The 23,343-nt window shown below is 44.8% G+C and overlaps 1 protein-coding gene across 3 annotated transcripts in view; it reads right to left on the reverse strand.

The window, feature by feature from the left end:
* Window positions 1-930: 930 nt before the first annotated feature.
* The window catches only part of gripap1 (GRIP1 associated protein 1), a 45,789-nt gene continuing 23,376 nt past the window's right edge, over window positions 931-23,343 (reverse strand). For all 3 annotated transcript variants that reach the window (XM_070839874.1, XM_070839873.1, XM_070839872.1), the window contains 8 exons: window positions 19,747-19,842; window positions 19,578-19,634; window positions 19,179-19,278; window positions 16,997-17,127; window positions 15,006-15,122; window positions 14,144-14,237; window positions 5,093-5,265; window positions 931-3,086 (listed from right to left, as the gene is read on the reverse strand). In XM_070839874.1, coding sequence (XP_070695975.1) covers window positions 3,006-3,086; window positions 5,093-5,265; window positions 14,144-14,237; window positions 15,006-15,122; window positions 16,997-17,127; window positions 19,179-19,278; window positions 19,578-19,634; window positions 19,747-19,842 — 849 coding nt within the window. In that variant the 3' untranslated portion in view covers window positions 931-3,005. The remainder of the gene's footprint in view (window positions 3,087-5,092; window positions 5,266-14,143; window positions 14,238-15,005; window positions 15,123-16,996; window positions 17,128-19,178; window positions 19,279-19,577; window positions 19,635-19,746; window positions 19,843-23,343) is intronic.

Raw genomic sequence — 23,343 nt, forward strand, 5'->3', positions numbered from 1 at the left:
TCTTTAGTGATGAGTGTTTTTTAGAGCAGGTCAATGTTTTTATACACAACAGAAACATGTCCTTTTTCAGTGAAAGTCTGAGAATGCAAATCAAAGTCACTGAAAATAATTAAAAATGTTCCAACAATGGTGGGATAAAGGAGGATGGAAACTGTACCGTTCACGTTGTCCAGGACATAGACATAGCCGTGCAGGTCGAAGCTGATTTATCAAACAGGAAATGAAACAGAGCCATTAAATCTTCTACGTTGCTCTGAGACGTGTCAAAGCTGCACCTGCAGATTAAAATCTATGAAAAGTTCAATGAGGTTTGGTTCTTTCTTGGTTCCATTTCAGAGCTTCGTCTTTTCATCCCTCCTCTTCAAACACGTTCCAGGACATAGACAGATCCCGACAGAGAAGCTGATGGAAAGATGAAAAGAACAAAGTCTGGAGATAAAAAGTTTTTTTTTATCAAAAATGAGATAAAATAGTTAAACGTTTAAAATCTGACCTTCAATCAGAGAGAAACACCTCTTCATCTCTCCTCTTCCTCCTCTTGGGTTCACAATCGGTAGTTAATACAATTTCTAATCGTCATAGCAACTAAATGACGGCCTGAATCAATATTGATGATGATGATAATAATAATAATAATGAAGAATTATAATATTATTAATGCTGCTTTTCATGACTTTAATTATTTGTTCAAAAGAACTGAATATAATCTAATTACCTGAAAGTCACATGTTGATTACTGACATCTTGTTTTCTTCAAAAAGTTTCAGAAAGATAATTAAAGATAATTAAAGATAAACGTAGATTCAGTTTAACTCACAACGAGCAATTCTGCAAAACTACATTAACATTAGCTGTTCTTAAATCGTCACTATTTTGAATGGAGTCTGGTGTGTGGCGGTAACATGAGAAGGAACCACAGAGGCGTCGGCGTCGTCTCCAGACAATATTTTATCGTATTTCTGTCGTTACAATAATTAAGCATCATGATCATCATCAGTCTCATAAATAGATCCGTTGATTCTTCATACAGTTAGAAGTCATATCACTGCGTATATACACATACAGATTTAAACATTTCAAACCAAGACAAAAGCAACAGGCCGAGTCGCTGCCCAGCACATAGACCGATCCCGACCAGCCGGTCTGACGCAGCCAGAGATTCAGTGTTTCCAGTGCGGCGACTTTGTGCATCATTCCAACGTGTAGTCACGTCCCAACCTTTGGTCTAAATGATCTTCGGCCAAATAAAAGACACACAAAACTATTTTTCCTTCTTGAAGCTGCACTGAAAACAGGCTGAGACTTTAAACAGCAGACATCTGAAGAGTACAAACAAAAATAAAGCAGAAATATACAGGCAGTTACAACAGAAATCACAGTCCAAGATATAGTCAGAGCCCGGTCATCAGAAGCAGTCTGTGGCGGACAATCAATCCAGGACGTAGTCAGAGTCCAAGAGAAGACTTAAAGGCAGAGCAGACAGGAAGTGTTTGTGTCTCACTTCCTGTCAAAAAGTTAAACTTTGTCTTTTTTTTTTTTTACAAAATCACAGAACAGAAGCAGATTTAAAGATACGAACAAAATAATAATAATTATAATAATAATAACACATCGTTTGAAGCAGGAAGTAGACCCGGCCCAAAGAAAACAGAAAGAACTCAAAGCCGACAGTTTCTCTTGTGTTGCTGCACTATTTGGTGTCCCCAGTGGGAATGGAAATAAGTCACCAACAATGAATAGTGCAAGATAAATTACAGTTCATGTGATCCAAGATATAGACGCGGCCCTGGAGATAAAAAGCTAAAAAACAAAGCAAACAAAAGTTCAGGTTTCGTTTGAGACATTTTGCTTCCCAGGTGGAAAAAACCCCAAATCATCATTTTCAGTTTTTTCCAAAAGAAAAAAGTAAATTTTATCGTTCTGAACTTCAGATTTTCATGCATTTTTTTTTTCAAATTTCAAAATAAAGGAATCATAACGTTCTGTTATAGAATCAAACCCCCCGAGTAACAGTATGTAAATGATGACTGTGACGGCCTTTAAAATCCAGCAAATAGTCTGGGCCATGAGCCGTGACAGGAGCTGTAACAGGAGACGTGAGCGTATGAAAAGTAATAAATAAAAACAGACAGTTGGTGATAACAGGCGCTGAGTCCAGGAAATAACCACGGCCCGACTCAAAAATAAAAGCTCCATTAATAAAAATGGAAACATACAATCTGTTTAAATGAGTAATTTGTGCTCCGTGAAATAGCCACGCCGACAAACACATCAAGTTGACGTCTTCGTTTCAGGACAAAGCTCTGACATCACACCCAGCACCCTCTCTGATTGGTCGGCCGTGTCAAGGTGAGAAAGGTAGGCGGGATGGGAACTGAAACTGAGCTCTCAGCCACATCTCATGGCCTTCATCAGCGGCTGCTCTTTGCTCGGTTGTCATGGAGATGGTGTTTTAAGTGGCCCGGCCTTGACGTGGCTGAAAGCTCAGGAAGAAAAGCGTGTAAGTCGACCTTTTATTTCTGAGATGATGAACGAATGTTAAAGTGGCGTTAACTTACAGTCAGTTTTAAATCTCAAACAATTCAGGTTATAGACAGGGCCCAGATATTTAGCGTGACTTAGTTGCAGACAGGCTGTCCAGGACATAGCCAGGACCCAAGAGACAGGTGGAAATAAAGATTTAGTCCGTTATGTGTGTTTTCCAGGTGGTAGCCAGGACTCAGGAGAACTGAGCGGTGCAGTCTAATTACAGTACATTCGACACCTACATACATGAGTTGAGCCTAACTTTTCCATTCCCTCTAGTCTTGTCATTGAGAAGCAATAGGTGGACAAGTTCCAGCATTTAGTCAGAGCCCAGAGCAGGTTTCAGACTGATGAACGCAGGGAACGGAAAATGAAGAAATGTCAGTTCCGGGTGTTAGTCTGAGCCCAGCCCACACTTTCCCTTCCAACTGAGATGAATGAGGAGAAAGAGGATGGACGGAAGGATCCAGGCGATAGTCTCATCCCGACCCGGCTGCACTCCCACCGGGACTGCTCTCTTTACTGAGACGGACTAATTCTTGGGACAGAAGCTCCAGGTCCTACAGAGAGAGAGAGACAGTTTAATGACATCTGCTCATGAGGACCATGTGATGTGATCAAAAGGTCCAGAAGAGCTTCTAAATGGACGTTAGATTGATTTTTTATAGCCTGTAAAACGTCCCAGTTTCTCAGAGTCGTCCTCAAATGTCTAATTTCTTCCGACCAACAGTCCGAAGCGATGTTCTCGTCTCTCTCTGGCCCCCACAGGGAAACCTCATTCAGTGACGTCATCAACTTGAATCTCTTTTAGTTTTTATTTTAGATCCATTTAAACAGGAACATGCTAACATGCTAACATGCTAACGACGCCTGTCCCTACTTCCTGCTGTGTTCTGATTGGCTGGTTTGCGGTCACGTGTTGCGGCAGCGTCACATTGTGAGAGTTTGATCCCGACTCCAACTGCGGCTATCGATTATTTTCACAGTCGACTGATCGACCGGTTGTCGGTGAAACCGTCCCAGCGTCCTGGAGACCGACTTGATCCGACCGGCGATCCAGAACCAGGAAGTACTTGGTTTCTGATCAGACACGACGAGAACTGAGTTCATTTGTCTCCTGTTGAACTGAAATGACAAAATGATGAAGTTTCTCTCCTGCAGAGTGTGTGTGTGTGGGAGGACAGATCGCCCAGAGGGAGGTCCACACACACACACACACACACACACACACACACACACACACACACACACACACACACAGCATGTGTGAATCTATGCTGTTCCTGCTCATCGTCATGGGAACAGTTACCACCGCCCACCACATGGCAACGCTTCACTCACACACACACACACACACACACACACACACACACACACACACACACACACACACACACACACACACACACACACACACACACACACACACACACACACACGTCGTCCATTGTGTTGATTTAAAGCCGCCTTATGTAACCTGAGCAGTGAACTACATTACCCAGAAGCCCTGTGCAGTGACGCTCACATTCACGTTAAATCCATCGGACGAGCGCATCGGTTTAAGTCCGACACTCGCACGTGGCTCCGCCTTTAAAACGTGACCCGGACGACGCTTCGATCCACCTGGTCCCACAATGCACCTGTCTTAGAGCAGAGCTGTCTGACACACCTGACACAGGTACAGGAAGTCTCTGCTGAACCGTCTGTGGACGACCAAACTTGCTTGATGATGAAATTCTCAGATTTTAGCCCAGAAACATTTTTACACTTGTTTTTCATAAACTTGTGACTTTAATCACAGTCTGACTTCATAACCTTCTTTCTCATAAGTTTACGTCTTTAATCTTTGAGTTTCTTCTTATATTCTGCTCTGGCCGGCTGCATATTTATATTTTACCTACCATGGAACATAAATGTGTGTCTGTGTGTTTCTGTGTTTCTGTGTGTGTGTGTGTGTGTGTGTGTGTGTGTGTGTGTGTGTGTGTTTCTGTGTTTCTGTGTGTGTGTGTGTGTTTCTGTGTGTGTGTGTGTGTTTCTGTGTGTGTGTGTGTGTGTTTCTGTGTTTCTGTGTGTGTGTGTGTGTTTCTGTGTGTGTGTGTGTGTGTTTCTGTGTTTCTGTGTGTGTGTGTGTGTGTGTGTGTTTCTGTGTGTGTGTGTGTGTGTGTGTGTGTGTTTCTGTGTGTGTGTGTGTGTGTGTGTGTTTCTGTGTTTCTGTGTGTGTGTGTGTGTGTGTGTTTCTGTGTGTGTGTGTGTGTGTTTCTGTGTTTCTGTGTGTGTGTGTGTGTGTGTGTGTGTGTGTGTGTGTTTCTGTGTGTGTGTGTGTGTGTGTGTGTGTGTGTGTGTGTGTGTTTCTGTGTGTGTGTTTCTGTGTGTGTGTGTGTGTTTCTGTGTGTGTGTGTGTGTGTTTCTGTGTGTGTGTGTGTTTCTGTGTGTGTGTCTGTGTGTCTCTGTGTGTGTGTTTCTGTGTGTTTCTGTGTGTGTCTGTGTGTGTGTGTGTGTGTGTGTGTGTGTGTGTGTGTTTCTGTGTGTGTGTGTGTGTGTGTGTGTGTGTGTGTGTGTGTGTTACCTTCTGCAGGTGCATGTTCTTGGTCAGCTGCTCCTCCAACATGTTCTGCAGCTTCTTGTTCATCTCTCTCAGGTTCTCGTCTCCCGGCTTCACCAGATCTCTGAGGACCGAACCCAGACCTCCTCTGTCTCCCTGAGAGCCTCCGTGACCTCCGACGGCGCTGCCCGACACATCTGAGGAGGAGACGAGGAGAGGAGGCGAGGAGAGGAGTTAGTGACCTCCGCTGGAACCAGTAAACAGACTCTTTAGTGGCCGTTGACCAGAGTAAAGTGTCACTGTGTGTTTCTGCTGATGCAGCGCAGCAGAACTAAACCCTCTGCCAGGAGCTCTGATCCTCAGTCAGTCCACCAGGGGTTCATTTAGTTTGCAGCTACGTCGCATCAAACCATCGCAAATCAGCATGAAGAGTCTGCGACCGCGCCAGCAGCTGCTAAAGAAGCTAAAGAAGCTAAAGAAGAGCGCTAACGTGTTGCTGTGGAGCGTGTTAGCGTGTTAGCGTGCTAATAGGAGCCCATGGAGGTCTGACATTCTGTTTAAGGTATCGGACACGTGAACATGTTGACCTGACGGTGGCAGCAGAGCAAAGCAGGATCAATAAAGTTGTTGGAGTTCATCACCGTCCATCCATCCCATAGTTTCTGTCTGAACATCAGCACCACTGCTGTCTCATATCCTGTGAATGTCAGGGAGGAAAAGTTGTCTAATAAACCTGGAACAGGAAGGAAGCAGCAGCCAGACGACCACAAACAGGCCGACGGCAACAGAAATAAAGAACGACTGAGTGGTTTCAGTCCAGCTGGAACCCCGAAGAGACGAGACCAGATGGCAGGAGCTCAGTCAGACCAGGTCAGACCAGGTCAGACCAGGTCAGACCAGGTCAGACCCACCAGCTCCACAGACCCTGTTTTCACACAGTCTGCAGGACAGTTAAACTGAAATAAAGAACAAACGCTGCTGTTCTCCCAGACAGAAGATTAAAAGATAAGGTCAGCGGTGACGGCAGGTCGGTATCAGTCTGTAAAGAAGCGTCCTCTGATTGGTCGGTATCAGTCTGTATAAAGAAGCGTCCTCTGATTGGTCGGTATCAGTCTGTATAAAGAAGCGTCCTCTGATTGGTCGGTATCAGTCTGTATAAAGAAGCGTCCTCTGATTGGTCGGTATCAGTCTGTATAAAGAAGCGTCCTCTGATTGGTCGGTATCAGTCTGTAAAGAAGCGTCCTCTGATTGGTCGGTATCAGTCTGTATAAAGAAGCGTCCTCTGATTGGTCGGTATCAGTCTGTATAAAGAAGCGTCCTCTGATTGGTCGGTATCAGTCTGTAAAGAAGCGTCCTCTGATTGGTCGGTATCAGTCTGTAAAGAAGCGTCCTCTGATTGGTCGGTATCAGTCTGTATAAAGAAGTGTCCTCTGATTGGTCGGTATCAGTCTGTAAAGAAGCGTCCTCTGATTGGTCGGTATCAGTCTATAAAGAAGCGTCCTCTGATTGGTCGGTATCAGTCTGTCTAAAGAAGCGTCCTCTGATTGGTCGGTATCAGTCTGTATAAAGAAGCGTCCTCTGATTGGTCGGTATCAGTCTGTATAAAGAAGCGTCCTCTGATTGGTCGGTATCAGTCTGTATAAAGAAGCGTCCTCTGATTGGTCGGTATCAGTCTGTAAAGAAGCGTCCTCTGATTGGTCGGTATCAGTCTGTATAAAGAAGCGTCCTCTGATTGGTCGGTATCAGTCTGTATAAAGAAGCGTCCTCTGATTGGTCGGTATCAGTCTGTAAAGAAGCGTCCTCTGATTGGTCGGTATCAGTCTGTATAAAGAAGCGTCCTCTGATTGGTCGGTATCAGTCTGTATAAAGAAGCGTCCTCTGATTGGTCGGTATCAGTCTGTAAAGAAGCGTCCTCTGATTGGTCGGTATCAGTCTGTAAAGAAGCGTCCTCTGATTGGTCGGTATCAGTCTGTATAAAGAAGTGTCCTCTGATTGGTCGGTATCAGTCTGTAAAGAAGCGTCCTCTGATTGGTCGGTATCAGTCTATAAAGAAGCGTCCTCTGATTGGTCGGTATCAGTCTGTCTAAAGAAGCGTCCTCTGATTGGTCGGTATCAGTCTGTGTAAAGAAGCGTCCTCTGATTGGTCGGTATCAGTCTGTAAAGAAGCGTCCTCTGATTGGTCGGTATCAGTCTGTGTAAAGAAGCGTCCTCTGATTGGTCGGTATCAGTCTATAAAGAAGCGTCCTCTGATTGGTCGATATCAGTCTGTGTAAAGAAGCGTCCTCTGATTGGTCGGTATCAGTCTGTATAAAGAAGCGTCCTCTGATTGGTCGGTATCAGTCTGTATAAAGAAGCGTCCTCTGATTGGTCGGTATCAGTCTGTAAAGAAGCGTCCTCTGATTGGTCGGTATCAGTCTGTGTAAAGAAGCGTCCTCTGATTGGTCGGTATCAGTCTGTATAAAGAAGCGTCCTCTGATTGGTCGGTATCAGTCTGTAAAGAAGCGTCCTCTGATTGGTCGGTATCAGTCTGTGTAAAGAAGCGTCCTCTGATTGGTCGGTATCAGTCTATAAAGAAGCGTCCTCTGATTGGTCGGTATCAGTCTGTAAAGAAGCGTCCTCTGATTGGTCGGTATCAGTCTATAAAGAAGCGTCCTCTGATTGGTCGGTATCAGTCTGTATAAAGAAGCGTCCTCTGATTGGTCGGTATCAGTCTATAAAGAAGCGTCCTCTGATTGGTCGGTATCAGTCTGTAAAGAAGCGTCCTCTGATTGGTCGGTATCAGTCTGTAAAGAAGCGTCCTCTGATTGGTCGGTATCAGTCTATAAAGAAGCGTCCTCTGATTGGTCGGTATCAGTCTGTATAAAGAAGCGTCCTCTGATTGGTCGGTATCAGTCTGTGTAAAGAAGCGTCCTCTGATTGGTCGGTATCAGTCTGTATAAAGAAGCGTCCTCTGATTGGTCGGTATCAGTCTGTGTAAAGAAGCGTCCTCTGATTGGTCGGTATCAGTCTATAAAGAGTGTCGGTGTCCTCTGGGGCTGAACAGTGAAGCCGATGCTGGGGAGCCTTAAAGCTGCTTCCTCTCTAGTGTCCAGCAGGGGGCGACTCCACTGAAGTCTGATTGAATGGAAGTCAATGAGGAAATGAGGCGACTTCTCTGAGGGTCTTTAAATAAACCTCACTTCTGGCTCCAAAAAGCCAAGATGGTGTCGCCCATGAAGCCAAACTCAAGGCTTCATATCGGGTGACTTCACGGTGGCTCCGCCCACTTCTGATACAGTCTGTGGTCGTATATACATATATATATATATATATATATATATATATATAGAGAGAGAGAGAGAGAGAGAGAGAGAGATCACAGAATGAGTTTGAGTAGAGCTGCTGCAGACTGGGAGGAAACCCCAGAGCCCCCTGGAGGGATTACATATCCCATCAGGCCTGGGAACGCCCTGGGGTCCCCCAGGAGGAGCTGGGAAGTGTTGCCCTGGATAAGGACGTCTGGAGCTTCCTGCTTAGCCTGCTGCCACCGCGAAGACGAGGACAACGGACGGACGGATGGAAAAGATAAAGTACTGAGTTCATCCGATCTCGGCAACAAACACGGACGATGAGAAAGTCTGTGGTTTCGTGCAGCTTTGTGGGATTCCAGTTTAGGTTTGATGGACCAGGAGGTGGATGTAGAGCAAACAACACTAAAGGTGACTGTTCAAACGTTTAGTTCTTAAAGTCCTGATCAACGTTAGCAAATCACACCCTCTGATCTCAGGTCCAATGTGCTAACGCTAACGTCTAAAGTCAGAACGTCAGAGGCGGCGGACAGCAAAGCGCCACTGCTGTGAGGACGGGTTTTAGACAACAAGCAGGAAAATAAATATAAAGAGTCCAAATGAAATGTGTCTGATTAACGAGCAGCCTGAGGGCGCAGCTGATCACTGTGCATTAAATGGGACCATAGAAGAAGACTGACAGCACTATTTAAACTGTCCGCATACTTTTGGCCATATAGCGTCTACAGATGGTGCAGCTGTGGTAATAATAACCCTCCTCCTCCTCCTCCTCCTCCTCCTCCTCCTCCCCATATGTACATGAAGGCTGTAATGAGGTGATGAATGTGTCGTTTACTCAGCAGCGACAGTAAGCAGTGTCTGCTGGAGTGATGCTGAAACAGCACCTGACAGACAAACTGAGGGGGGAAACTCACCTGACAGACAAACTGAGGGGGGAAACTCACCTGACAGACAAACTGAGGGGGGAAAGGAGGAAACAAGAGAGGAGGATGTTGGTTTGTGGTGTTTTTATGAAGCTCAGTTGTAAATTAGACAGTTTTACTACCACACACACACACACACACACACACACACACACACACACACACACACACACACACACACACAGGAGGTGCTGACTGTGCAGAGTGTGTGTGAGTGTGAGCTGTAAATATTTAACAGCTGAACACCTGTAGCCGTGTTTACCTGCGTGCTGATGTGTGTTTTCACCAACACGTGACCTGAACTGACTGACGGAGCTGCAACAATCAGTCCGTTCATTGATCAACAGGAAACTAATCGTGGATAGTTTTTCCTCGTCACCGAATTAAAAGAATAATCTGTTTTCATGTTGTTTTTAACTTGATGATCTTTAATCTTATCTGATTGTTTTGTCCTAGAAAAACGCACAGAGTCGAAGGAGGAGGTGCAACAATCAGTCAATTCATCAATTAGTCAGAAAACTAATCAGTGATTAGCTAATCGATGCAGCTGATGATTATTTTCTGTTTGGTCTCTCAGTCGTCAGGCTGCAGCGACCTCCTTAAATATCTCAGTTTGTGGGACAAAAATGCAAATATTCAATTTATTCTGATGAAAAAACTGTAAAATGTGATTTTTGGAATTTTGTGCTTGTAAAAGGAAAATGATGAGTCAGTTTAACTCGTCACTGATTATTTGTCTGATTGACTAATCAATTAATTGAGTGATTGTTACAGCTGTAGTATTCAGACTGCTGAGGGTCGAGGTCACATCCAGAGGAAAAACTCTGAATTTCTGAGATTAAAGTCGTAAAATACCGACAAACTAGTGAGAATAAAAACTTGTCCGTGCTCTGAGATTATAAAGTCAGAACTTTACAGAGAGAAAAAACTGTTTTTCCTCCACAGTTCAATTCTTATCTATAACGGTCCTGATGTGATGTCATAGCGTCGCCGTGGAAACGGGAGGAGAAACGTCACGGCGAGTTTTTTCCTGAAGAAAAGGACTAAAAATGATCAGTCGACCACCAAACTAGCCACCGATTAGTTTTCTACTGATCAACTAATGGACTAATAAGATAAGATCAACTTTACTTTGCAGCTCTGATCTGTTTTATTAATGCGGCTTCATTCAGGTTGGAGAAAATAACGAGACGTTACAGAGTGCAGCTCTTCCAGAGCGACCTGATGATGACCATCACACACAGTCAGGTCTACACAACAAGGTTTCACTGAATGTAGATGAACACTGGACGTATATAACTGTGTGTGTGTGTGTGTGTGTGTGTGTGCACTAAATATTTGATACTGCAGCTGTTTGAACACACACACACACACACACACACACACACACACACACACACACACACACACACACACACACACACTCTGTGACTCCAGTCCAGTCTGCAGCAGCAGCTCAGCTCTCACTTTACTGCCCATTAGATTTACCATTATTACAGTGTTAATGGGAGTGGGATGGAGAGAGAGAGAGGAGAATTAAACCAGTCAAACATGAAATTGAAAACAGCAGGATGGAAAAAAAAAAAAAACCCAGCGTGAACAAGGAGGAGAGCAGGATGAGGAAGGAGAGGAGGGCCGGAGGAAAGGTAACTATTAGTACAGCACATTTCACACAGAGTGACTCAGAGAGTTTCTGCTGGAGACGAAATCAACAGTCGCTGCTCTTCTGTCTCAAATCAAAAATGACTAAGAAGGTTTTCAGTAAATGGTTAAAGGGTATCTGTCCTCATCCTGGTGTGTGAGTGACTGGTAGGTAGTAAAAGTGTTGGAACTGGTCCAGTAGATCACCTCAGCCAGCAGACACCAAACGGGCTGCAATGGCTGCAACGTGATCCTTTGGGACAACTGCACCTGATCACAGTAGGTCCACTAAAAGAGCTTGTTTGATCCACTGACAGGCTCAGAGTGTTATTCTAAGTGTGTGACAGCATCATGGAAAGGATCCCTACAGAGAGAGACCTGGAAGATCCTTTTGGTTTAACCACAAACAGCACACACACCAGACTACATTCACTAAAACAGGGATTTTAGAGAACAGGACACAGGAGCTGCTGCTCTGCTGCTGCCTCCATCAGTCAGTGTGTTTGTGTTACTGAGTGTTACATAAACATTGTTTTGGATCTGACCAAACCTGTTAGAACCCTTAAGTTACACAGTAAGACAAACACACTGACTGATGGAGGCAGCAGCAGAGCAGCAGCTCCTGTGTCCTGTTCTCTAAAATCCCTGTTTTAGTGAATGTAGTCTGGTGTGTGTGCAGAGGGATATAACGGTTGTTTGTGGTTAAACCAAAAGGATCTTCCAGGTCTGGCAAAAAAGTAATTTTACCAAACAGACAGCTGGTTTACTTTGTTAAGCTGGTTACTGAGTGACTTTTGTGTTTTAAGGGGTTAGTTAATAACACAATGACACAAACTCCTGTGTCCTGTGAGGTAAAATTGCCGTTTATGTGAATGGACTCTGGTGTGTTTGAAGAAGGCTAATCAATCATCAAAGTAGCTGGTGATTAATGTCATAGCTGAAAACTAATTGATTAATCACTGTTCTAGAACTCCTGAAAGTCTCAATAAACTAAACTGTGAAAAGAGAAATAAAATAATGAAAAACAAAATAAATGTTGTATCAAAATGAGACAACAGCCCCGTGCTCTTATTGATGTGAGCTTTTATAGAGGAGTGGGTGTGTGATCAAACAATAAATCAGCTGATAGTTATTAAAGCACACACACACACTCAGCGTCACTGTGCTAAAATGGAGCATCGCATGAGATTAAATGTGAAATATGAGGATTCAGCTCCTCTCACTGAAGTCATTACTACACACCGATCATTAGCTGATCACTGCGATCGATCAGCACACACACTAAAGACGCCTCAGGTTAAACACACTGAATGAACGTGCTGTTTCTGTGGTCTTCTTCTGTGGTTTCGTCCCCGTGAACCTGAGCGTGGGTAACTGAAGCGGTAGATTAATGAAGTGTCATCGTCAGATAAACGGCGTGCGGAGCCGCCTCACTTCCTGCTGACTGATGCACTTTATTCTACCTCATCACTCCGACGCCTCTTTCTACAGGAGCTCCTGATAACCGACTCGTCTACCAAACGTCACTTCAGAGGGAAATAATGTGAGCGGCTTCAAAGCTCCGACCAGCTGACGGCCTTCTTTACTGCACACGTGGCTCACGCTGCTAAACCGGAGGGATTTAGTGACGAGCCTCTAAAGTCTGCAGACCTGTGAGGGACAGATTTAGACAACAAAGTCCAAATCTGAGAAGCTGAAGAAACTGACTAACTGCTCCGTCCTCCACGAGGCTCCATCTCCATCAGGAGTGTTTCAGAGAGTTTCTCCTGCTCAGGTTGAGCTGGTTTGGTAGTTAAACTGATGTTGGAGCTTCTAACAGGATCAAACAGGCCGCGTTTCTTCTTCTGCTGCTTTAAATGTGTCTCTAACAGGATCAAACAGGCCGCGTTTCTTCTTCTGCTGCTTTAAATGTGTCTCTAACGGGATCAAACAGGCCGCGTTTCTTCTTCTGCTGCTTTAAATGTGTTTCTAACAGGATCAAACAGGCCGCGTTTCTTCTTCTGCTGCTTTAAATGTGTTTCTAACGGGATCCAACAGGCAGCGTTTCTTCTTCTGCTACTTTAAATGTGTTTCTAACAGGATCCAACAGGCCTCGTTTCTTCTTCTGCTGCTTTAAATGTGTTTCTAACAGGATCAAACAGGCCGCGTTTCTTCTTCTGCTGCTTTAAATGTGTTTCTAACAGGACCAAACAGGCCTCGTTTCTTCTTCTGCTGCTTTAAATGTGTTTCTAACAGGATCAAACAGGCCTCGTTTCTTCTTCTGCTGCTTTAAATGTGTTTCTAACAGGATCCAACAGGCAGCGTTTCTTCTTCTGCTGCTTTAAATGTGTCTCTAACAGGACCAAACAGGCCTCGTTTCTTCTTCTGCTGCTTTAAATGTGTTTCTTGGATGTACTTCCTGCTTTGTTGTGCTGCAGCTACAGACAGCAGCTAAAGTCACAGTCAGAGTGTTTCTCCATCCCAGATGAACCTCTGGTCGTCATGGTGTTAAAAACCCTCTGAGCGGCTGACGTCTGGCCTGGTGCCCCCCCATTAGAGAATAATACTGATGTGCTGCTGGAACATACCACTGACAGTCTGCAGGGGGGCTTTTATTTTGAAAACTGAGCTGATTCTCTTTGCTGTTTGTCTGTCTGACTTCCTGCTGCCTCCTCTGCTCTGAGCTGCTTGACGCTGCGTCCGTCAGAAACAGACCAGGAGCGAAGGAGACGGACCAACAGCCTCCTGGTTTGGGCCGTAAACAAACACGTCCTTAATATCTGCACATTTATTCATCATGAAAAAAACTAATAAACTAAAATGGGGGCATATTTCACACTATAAAAGGTATAACATTTAGTAGCACTGTCTCCAGAAATGGTCGCTCCAAACTCCAAAAAGACTGGATCCTGCATTTCCCACAATGCACCTGGATAGTGCCCATCATTAGACATTTCCGCTCTCGGCTTTCTGACTCGGTTTCAGATTTTGACGAGGCGGGATGTGACGGGGAAAAGCTCGCCGCAGAGATCAGTGTGTTTTGTTTGCAGCAAATGGAAAATGGCAAAGTTCCCAAGTCTTCTTCCTCATCCTCAGATGTTTGGATTCCTCCAGATTCGCCCCGACCGCTCAGTCGATGTGAATCTCCCAGACGCCGACCTCATACCAGGGAGCTGATGGCTAATGTCCGGCCCAGCTGACGTCTGAATAGGATGTGTGTGTGTGTGCGTGTGTGTGTGTGTTACCTATGCGGCTGTCCATCACGTAGGTCTCTATGATGGCGCTCTTCCTGCAGATATCTTCAGCCATCGACGAACAGCTCACCTCCAGATGTTTCACCTGAAGGAGACGGAAAACAGCCAGAGGTCAGAAATACTCTGTTACAGTTAAAGACCTGCTGTCAAAATGGAGGTATTATATTATATTATATTATAGCATCCATAGCAACGGTCTGCTCTACAGAAATAAGAGTATTTAACAACGCTGTGTAATAATATATCATATATATTCTACAGGTGGAGCTCATTTTAATTCACTGAGTAGTTTAATCTGTAATAATTAATGATCTGAATACCACTAATTCTGTAGTTTTTTAACTAACTGTCTGGCGGTTGAGTCTCCAATCTGTAAAACAACAACACATTTCCTTATTGAGACTCTAACACGTGTCATACGTGTTGTTTTACGTATTTTAAGCGTGTTTGGAGGAGCAGCTGCTACCTGACGGAGCTCCGCCGGCAGCTGAAACTGTAAAATCAGATTTGGCCGTGAAGTGATCGACGGACAGGTGAATTGTTGCAGCGTCAGCGTGACATCCGGCCTGACCTCCAAACAGAAATATTGAATACTGCAGAGGACATTAATAATGCATCTAAAAACATAAACCTTCCTCTAAAAACAGGCTGAACTTTTCATTGTTGACCCGACTTGTCGACTCGAGGCATCAAGCGAAGCGTTAAAAACCTCCACGAAGCAGAGCGACGACGTCAGAGGAGGACGCGGCGGAGCTCTGCCTCTCTCTGACTGGTTTGTTTGTTACGTTTGACGAGAGGAGGACAGACGGAGATGTGGTTGTCACGGTAACGGGGGGAGGGGAGCTCTCCTCACCTTCTCCTCCAGCATCCATTTCTCCTGCTGGACCTCGGCGAGCCGCTGGAACAACTCGCCGACCTCGTCGTCCGACAGCTCGGCGGGACGCTGAGACTGAGGGCTTCCTCCTCCGGACTGACGGACAGAGACAGAGTCAGTATCACAGCACAGACACAGACAGGGTTTTAGGATTCAACTCCAGCTCTCATCACGTGACCTGGACGGGACAGGAAGTGTCAGAGGGGATCAGAGTAACAGCAGGTCTGTTCTTTATACATAAATACGTGGTTCTAATGTGACTCAGCTGTCTTCTGCAGTGCTTCTGTTCGAACTAACGGCCGTCCGCTCTCTCTCCACTTTGAGGACGAGCGGCTGAAGCAGAAACAAGACGTCAAACCACTCGCCAAGTCATGACAACCAAATAAACAGCGCCGTGAGTAATGGCACCGCGTTTTCTCCTCAGAGGGAGACAGACGGGGCCGAGGGGGGGTTCAAAAAGGTCCATTTAACAAGCTAACGTGACATTTTACAGAGATTTTACAGCTAAAATAAACATCAGCCATGTCCATGGCCAAATAATCATTATCACTATTAATAATATAGTGTGCAATGGGAGGTAAAATCAGTGTTTTTGTGAATGGAGTCTGGTGCCGATAGAACGGCTGTTTGTGGTTAAACCAAAAGGATCTTCCAGGTCTGACAAAAAAGTAATTTTACCAAACAGAACATTGGAGCTGCTGGTCTACTTTGTTAAGTTGGTTGACTTTGGCATTTTAAAGGGTTGTTTCACACAATAACACAAACTAACTGATGGAGGCAGCAGTAGCAGAATGAATTTTGACATATTCTGGTATCTAAATGATGAGTATGTTCAGAAACGTTTGGAACTGGTCCAGTGGATCCCAACCAGACTCCTTTAACAATAACAGTGATTTTCCCTCGCAGGACAAAGGAGCTGCTGCTCCACCGCTGCCTGGATTGTGTGTTTAAAAAAAAAGTTCTGTTGGATCCCAACAAACCATTTAAATTGCCAAAGTCAGACAATAACACAAAACAAACTAACTGATCAAGATATCAGTGGGCCGACAGCTTCTGTGTTCTGTGAGCTTAAATCACTGATTTTGTCAATGGAGTCTGGTGACTTTGGAGAGAGATATAACGGCTGTTTGTGGTTAAATTCCAGCACTTTTAGTACAAATAGGACCCAAGTTTAGACACACCTCCTCTAAACAAGTTCCCCTTTAAAGTGGGTGGACGTTGCTTGTTGTTTATTACTGTATGTTACTGATGACGCACATTTCATAACCTCACACCACCTGTTCTACTCGGTCAGCTCACACTGAACGTAAAAAAACACACTGCATGAGGTAATTTGAAGAATCCGAGGGCTTTGAGATAAAATGAAAACGTCAACACACACACACACACACACACACACACACACACACACACACACACACACACACACACACACACACACACAGGCCTCTCTTTTGTCATGTGATGCGGTTGCTAATGACGACTGAACCACCACAGTAAACTGACCTGATGGTCGAATCTGCAGAGTCTCAAAATGTGACAGAAACACTCAGCTATATAAACTGAACCTGTCAGCTCTATTTACAGTGTTTCTATCAATAGAAACACACACACTCACGGACACACACACACACACACACACTCACACACTCACACACTCACACACACACCAGGATGAAACAGTAAAGGAACTAAAAATAACAGCAGAGGGACTTCAAAGACTCCTGGGAAAATAAATGTAAAATATAATGACTCGAAAAACAGAGACGGAGGACAAAGAGGGAGAGAGTTCAGCCTGTCATCACCACGTCAGCACGTCGCCATGGTAACAGCTGTCATAACCAGAGAGGCCAGGCTGCCTCTAGAGGTCACGACCCCGAGATAACAGGTCACATGATTTAGGGCAGAGAGAGCGAAAGACGACAGACGGGACTTTAAGGAAGTAAAACTGTGCTTTAGGCTCCGCCCACCTTGTTCTGATTGGCCGGCTGAGCCTCCTTCATCATGTCTCTGTAGGAGAAGGAGGAGACGGAGGACGAGTCTCCGGTCTGCTGGGTCCGACTGGGACTGCTGATCTCTGACAGAACCAGCTCCTCCAGACCTGCAGAGACGGAAGGACGAGACATCAGATCCTGATCAGAGGGTCAAGTTCACACCAAACACAACTCTTTAAACCTGCGGACTGCCCCTTTAAAGAGTAACTTCACCTCTCGCCTCACTGCTGTGGTGAAAGAGTGAACAGCTTTGCACCAGGGTCCAGTCAAACTTTTCAGCATTTAACTCAACACACCAGAGCTTTAAAACCCGTCTGAACTATCAGACACTCCTGAGGGGTGTCCACTGAGGCGGGTGACGAGATCCTAACGCACATCGGATCATGGAAACTGGGCAAGAGACTGAGCAAGTGTCCACAGAGTAAACACACCTCGGGCTGTTAACTCGAGTGCGTCCTCCATCTTGTCTCTATGTGCAGCGCTGGAAAGGCCTTCTTTGTTAAACACTTCACACTGTGAGACCAACTCTCTGTCAGCAGCAGCACTGTCAGGACGAACCAGCTGGTTCAAGGGGGGAGTCAAGGGGTAGTTTTAATGCAGTGGACTAACCCTTTGATGCATCAGACTGTCCCCTTAAAGCTGTGGACTCACCCTTTAATGCATCAGACTGTCCCCTTAATCCACCGGCCTATCAATTTAGTGCAGTGGACCGTCTCTTTAAAGAAGCAGATTGTCCCTTTAAAGCAGCTGCCCGTCCCTTTAAAGCAGCGGACCGTCCCTTTAAAGCAGGTGCAGTGAGTGGGCACAGAGATAAGTAGGCTACTTTAAAATGTCTGATTCTCAGGTTTGTGCAGAAGAGCCTTTTAAAGATTCATCACTGCTCATTGATAATACATGATGCTGAGGACTGGAGTGTGTGTGTGTGTGTGTGTGTGTGTGTAAACAGTAAAAACAGTGTGACAGCAGGACTGTTCAACAAAGGGAAGAGACAGATCTACAACAAAAGATGAATAACAAGCTGGAAAAAGGATCAGTTAAACAGAAACAAACACAAAGTGTGTGTGTGTGTGTGTGTGTGTGTGTGTGTGTGTGTGTGTGTGTGTGTGTGTATTTGGCCAGCAGACGCCAGTGTGTCCACGTCAGCTCTGGGAATCAGAGCGCTGCATTAATTATTGAGCAGCAGGTTCCGGACTGAGCCAGAACCAACCCTGATGCAGGGTGAGCACGCCGCCGATCATCGGACCCATCGGCCACGTTACACACACACACACACACACACATTAAATACTCTACTACCTGATAGTTTCAGTGTCACATCAGGTTCTGGTCCATCGACAGTGAAAGGAGCTACACGGTGTTTATCACCTGCTGGTTGTCCAGGGGCTTTAAACCTGGGCACAGTTTTTATATATGCTGCTGTCTAAATGACTTGTAGATACAAAACTCCATTGACAAAAACAGTGATTTTAGCTCACAGGACAAAGGGGGTTGCTGGTCTGCTGCTGCCTCCATCGGTTAGTTTGTGTCATTGTGTGTAACACAAATAATGTGTTGAATTCAAACTAACTTTTCAAATCACCAAAGTCACAAAACAGACTAACTGATGGAGGCAGCAGCAGACCAGCAGCTCCTGTGTCCTGTTCTGTCTAAAATCACTGTTTTTGTCAATGGAGTCTGGCGTGTGTGCAGAGAGCGAAATAACGGCTGTTCATTAGAAAGAATGTAGCTTTAAGGCTTCACTGTTCAGACCCAGAGGACACGACACTTCTTTATACCGACCAATCAGAGGACGCTTCTTTACAGACTGATACCGACCAATCAGAGGACGCTTCTTTACACAGACTGATACCGACCAATCAGAGGACGCTTCTTTACAGACTGATACCGACCAATCAGAGGACGCTTCTTTACACAGACTGATACCGACCAATCAGAGGACGCTTCTTTACACAGACTGATACCGACCAATCAGAGGACGCTTCTTTATACAGACTGATATCGACCAATCAGAGGACGCTTCTTTACAGACTGATACCGACCAATCAGAGGACGCTTCTTTACAGACTGATACCGACCAATCAGAGGACGCTTCTTTACAGACTGATACCGACCAATCAGAGGACGCTTCTTAACACAGACTGTGAAGGTGTGTTTGTACCTGTCCTGGTCTTGCTGTTGGTCAGGATCTCCTGAAGTCTCTCCTGCAGTTTGTCGGCTCGCTTCCTCTCCAACTGCAGCTGCCGCTTCAAATCCTTCAGCTGGACACACACACAGACACACAGACACACAGACACACACAGACACACACACACACACACACACACACACACACACACACACACACACACACACACACACACACACACACACACACACACACACACACACACACACAGACACACACACACACACACAGTCAGGGCTTTACTTTCTAATTATTATTTTCCATGCACTGCTGCTCTTAAATTACTCTGCAAATATATTCTCTCCCTCTTGTCTCTATTTAAATTCTGTCTGTCCACCTCTACGTCCGTCACAACATCCGTCAGTTTCTCACCGCGGCGCTTCCCTTCTTCTCTAAAATCCTCTGACCGTCCACAGTGTCCTTGATCTCCTGCGGAGACAAAAACAGACTTACTTCTTCACAGAGGGAAATAAGTGACGCCACCTCAGAGATTAGAAAAAGGCTGCTTTGTGACCCATTTTACAAACTTTCTTCTTCTTACCTGTTTCAGTTTCCCGATGGTGTCGCTGTGCTCGTCCTTCTGTTTCTCCGCCTCCGCCAGCTGCTGCTTCACTCCCTCCATCTCCGACCGCTTCTCCTGCACCACAGACGTCAATCAATCCATCAAACTTCATCTGTGCAGCACCTTCCACTCAAATCAAATACGACTCAAAGACAAAACACAGGATGTTAAAAAGGGATTCAGAGACCAACTGAATGACAAATGACAAATAAAATAATAAAAGATAAAACAGTAATATAGTAAAAGGTTAAAACTAAATAGAATAAAACACAATAATGAACAGTAAAATGTTTGTATGATCAAGTAAATAATAATGATAATAAATAGAATAAGTATAAATAATATCAGTCTGACGTCAGCAGCAGAATTACAGCAATAAAACTAAAATGTGGAGAGTTACACATAATTCAGTGGAATCAATTCATGTCAGCCAAGTTAAGTTACGGTCAGTGAGGGTTAAACTAACCTGTTCTGAGGTAAAATCACTGTTTTTGTGAATGGAGTCTGGTGTCTTCTCTGTAGTCAAAGATTCGTTAAGTCACTCTCCTCAAACACACCAGACTCCATTGACAAAAATAGTAATTTTACCTCACAGAACACAGGAGCTGCTTGTCTGCTGCTGCCTCGATCAGTTAGTTTGTTAAGGTAGTTACTGTGTGTCTTTGGTGTTTTAACGGCTTGGGTTTTACCTCCAGAACACAGGACTTTGTGTGACTTTTAAAGAGATAGTTTGGATCTGAACTAAAACTCCTGTCACACAATAACACGAACACAGTAGACCAGCGACTCCTGTGTTCTGTGAGCTAAAATTCCTGTTTTTGTCAATGGAGTCTGGGTTTTTTTGCACCTTCCAGTCATACAGACATCAAAAATGTAAGCCACTGGATGGCTGAACCTGGTGATTATTGTCATCGACTGGCATTATTATAGCATTTGACCTTAAATGAACTTGAAAGGCGGTGACTGAAAAGTCATGTCATGTGATCTGGACAGTTTGAAAACTCATTTTCAGAGATTAAAAAGTGACTTTATCCGATTTATCCTCCACAGTTCACCTGTAAATTTAACATTTATCTGACACACACACACACATCTTCGCATCTGCTTATTTTAAGGTTCTCTGTGTCAGCTTCTCCTCTTTTTTTGCTTTGTTGACTCTATTTCAGTGTAATAAAATCTGAAATTAACACAAAAGCTGCCCGACGAGCTGTGTGTGTGTGTGTGTGTGTGTGTGTTCCTCCAGAATTGCATGTTTTTTCTCCGTCAGGTGGGCAGTGCAGCCTGTGGGTGTTTCTAAATGTAGATTTTAGTCAAATTAATTAGCAGCAGAAGATTAAAGGGGAATTAAACGTCATATTTTTTTCTTAAATTAATCCCTCAGATGGATTAAGAGTGAGGGGGCATCACTGGAGGTGGAGCTGTGGCTTTTCTTTTAACTTTTCTCACCAGGAGACCGGAGGAGGGAAAGTTTCTAAGAGGGGTCGCCGTTTTTGTCTCTTACATCTTAAAGAGAACTCCAGTATTTCTAACCCTGGGTCCTCTCTGTCCACATCCTGGTGTCTGAATGACTGGCAGGTACTAAAAGTGTTGGAACTGGTCCAGTAGATCCAAGTTAAACACAGTAGTTTAACCACAAACAGCCGTTATATCGCTCTCTGCACACACACCAGACTACATTCATAAAAACACTGATTTTAGCTGACAGAACAAAGGAGCTGCTGGTCTGCTGCTGCCTCCATCAGTCAGTTTGTTTGTGTTGGATCTAAACTGACCTGCTCAAACACTGAAGCCACACAGGAATCAAAACTAACAATAACAGGAATTTTATAGTCGACGATCTACTGGACCAATTCCAACACTTTTAGCACCCATCAGTCTTTTACACACCAGGATGTGGACAGACAGGACTCAGGGTTAAAAATACCAGAGCTCTACTTTGAATAATATGAAAATGAATTGAGAGTCTTAAAGCTTGCTGCAGGTACGTCACAGATCATTCAGCCCATAAATTACTGCTTGTGGATCAAAACGGGCAGAAAAGGCTCCTTCACTTCTTCTTCTTCATTATTATTTAGGAACTATAACTGACGCTGATGTAACTGAAGGAACGAACTGTGCAGGTGATTATTTTTAACTCTGTTTGAGGTTTTTATTTAACGCTCCGTCAGTGTTCGTGCTCAGTCAGTCGGACGGGAAACGACACGAGACGACTGAAACTCAAACCGCCGACACTCGGCTGCCTACCTGCCCGGCATTCGACCCGCCCGCTAATTAGACTTCTTCCATCATTAATTAACTTTTCCTATTAAGTTTCCTGGTTGTGCTCTTAGTACCAGGCTGTTATCTGGGAGATAACACACACACAGTAATCAGTCGGTCCTTCAGGGAGAAACTGTTTCCTCAGAGGAACACAAACTCAGCCTGGTAATCTGATTGGCTGAGAGGGCTTCCTACATGCACACCGACATATCCCATGATGCACAGCGGGTCGTGCTTTACCGGCACGTTATCAAACTGTAATGATAACGGTCGTCTCTGTGGGACACGCTGTGTGTTTTATGTGCACACACAGTTAATTGTTTCATTGTGTATGATGAGATCTCACTTTGTCTGAGTATAAAGTCTGATTGTTCCCGGAAAGCTTTCAGAGAGAAGACGAGCTCCTCCTCCTCTTCTTCCTCCTCCTCCTGTCCTTCTTCCTGTTCTTCCTCCTCTTCCTGTTCTTCTTCCTCTTCTTCCTCCTCCTGTTCTTCTTCCTCTTCCTGTTCTTCTTCCTCCTCATCTTCTTCCTCTTCCTGTTCTTCCTCCTCCTCCTCTTCTTCCTCTTCCTGTTCTTCTTCCTCCTCATCTTCTTCCTCTTCCTGTTCTTCCTCTTCGTCACAGAGTTCATCTAAAACTACATTCAGGACGTTTTTTTCTCCTCCTTTCGTCACATTATCTCAGTTATTTAGTAGGAAGTAGGTCGAAAAACATGGAACATGTAAGGAAACAGCACGAGAGTACTGATACCACTCAGTAAAACTACTCTGTTAGCAGTAAAAGTACTCTGTTAGCAGTAAAAGTACTAATACCACGCAGTAAAAGTACTGTGTTAGCAGTAAAAGTACTCTGTTAGCAGTAAAAGTACTGATACCTGTTAGTTATGATGAAATTCTTGAATCATCACGTTTGACCTGCTCTTTTCTGAAGTGTCTCTTTAAAACATTTGTTATGAGCTGGTGCTACATAAATAAAGACTGACTGACTGACTGACTGACTGACTGACTGACTGACTGACTGACTGGTTGATTGATTACTGTGTCTCGTCCTGTGTTTGATCAGGACGCCCTCAGCCACAGAGGATCCGTCTCCTTGCTGCAGCGTTAAGCACCAGTGCCGACACTGAAGGTAAACAAAGCTCAGATGACGCCGATGAAAAGTCACGGCGGCGCCTCAGAGGAGCGGTCGGCGTCCGCTGCGACGGAGGCGCTGCTCGGCGTGTTTCCGCTGACAGATTGTGCGGGCGTTCGGCTTCAGACTGTCGGCGCCGACACACGAGCCTCCTCCGCTCTGATCCGCTGTTAGCGCGGTTTAACC

This window comes from Pempheris klunzingeri, chromosome 11 (assembly GCF_042242105.1).
Source record: "Pempheris klunzingeri isolate RE-2024b chromosome 11, fPemKlu1.hap1, whole genome shotgun sequence".
In the NCBI taxonomy this organism is placed as follows: domain Eukaryota; kingdom Metazoa; phylum Chordata; class Actinopteri; order Acropomatiformes; family Pempheridae; genus Pempheris; species Pempheris klunzingeri.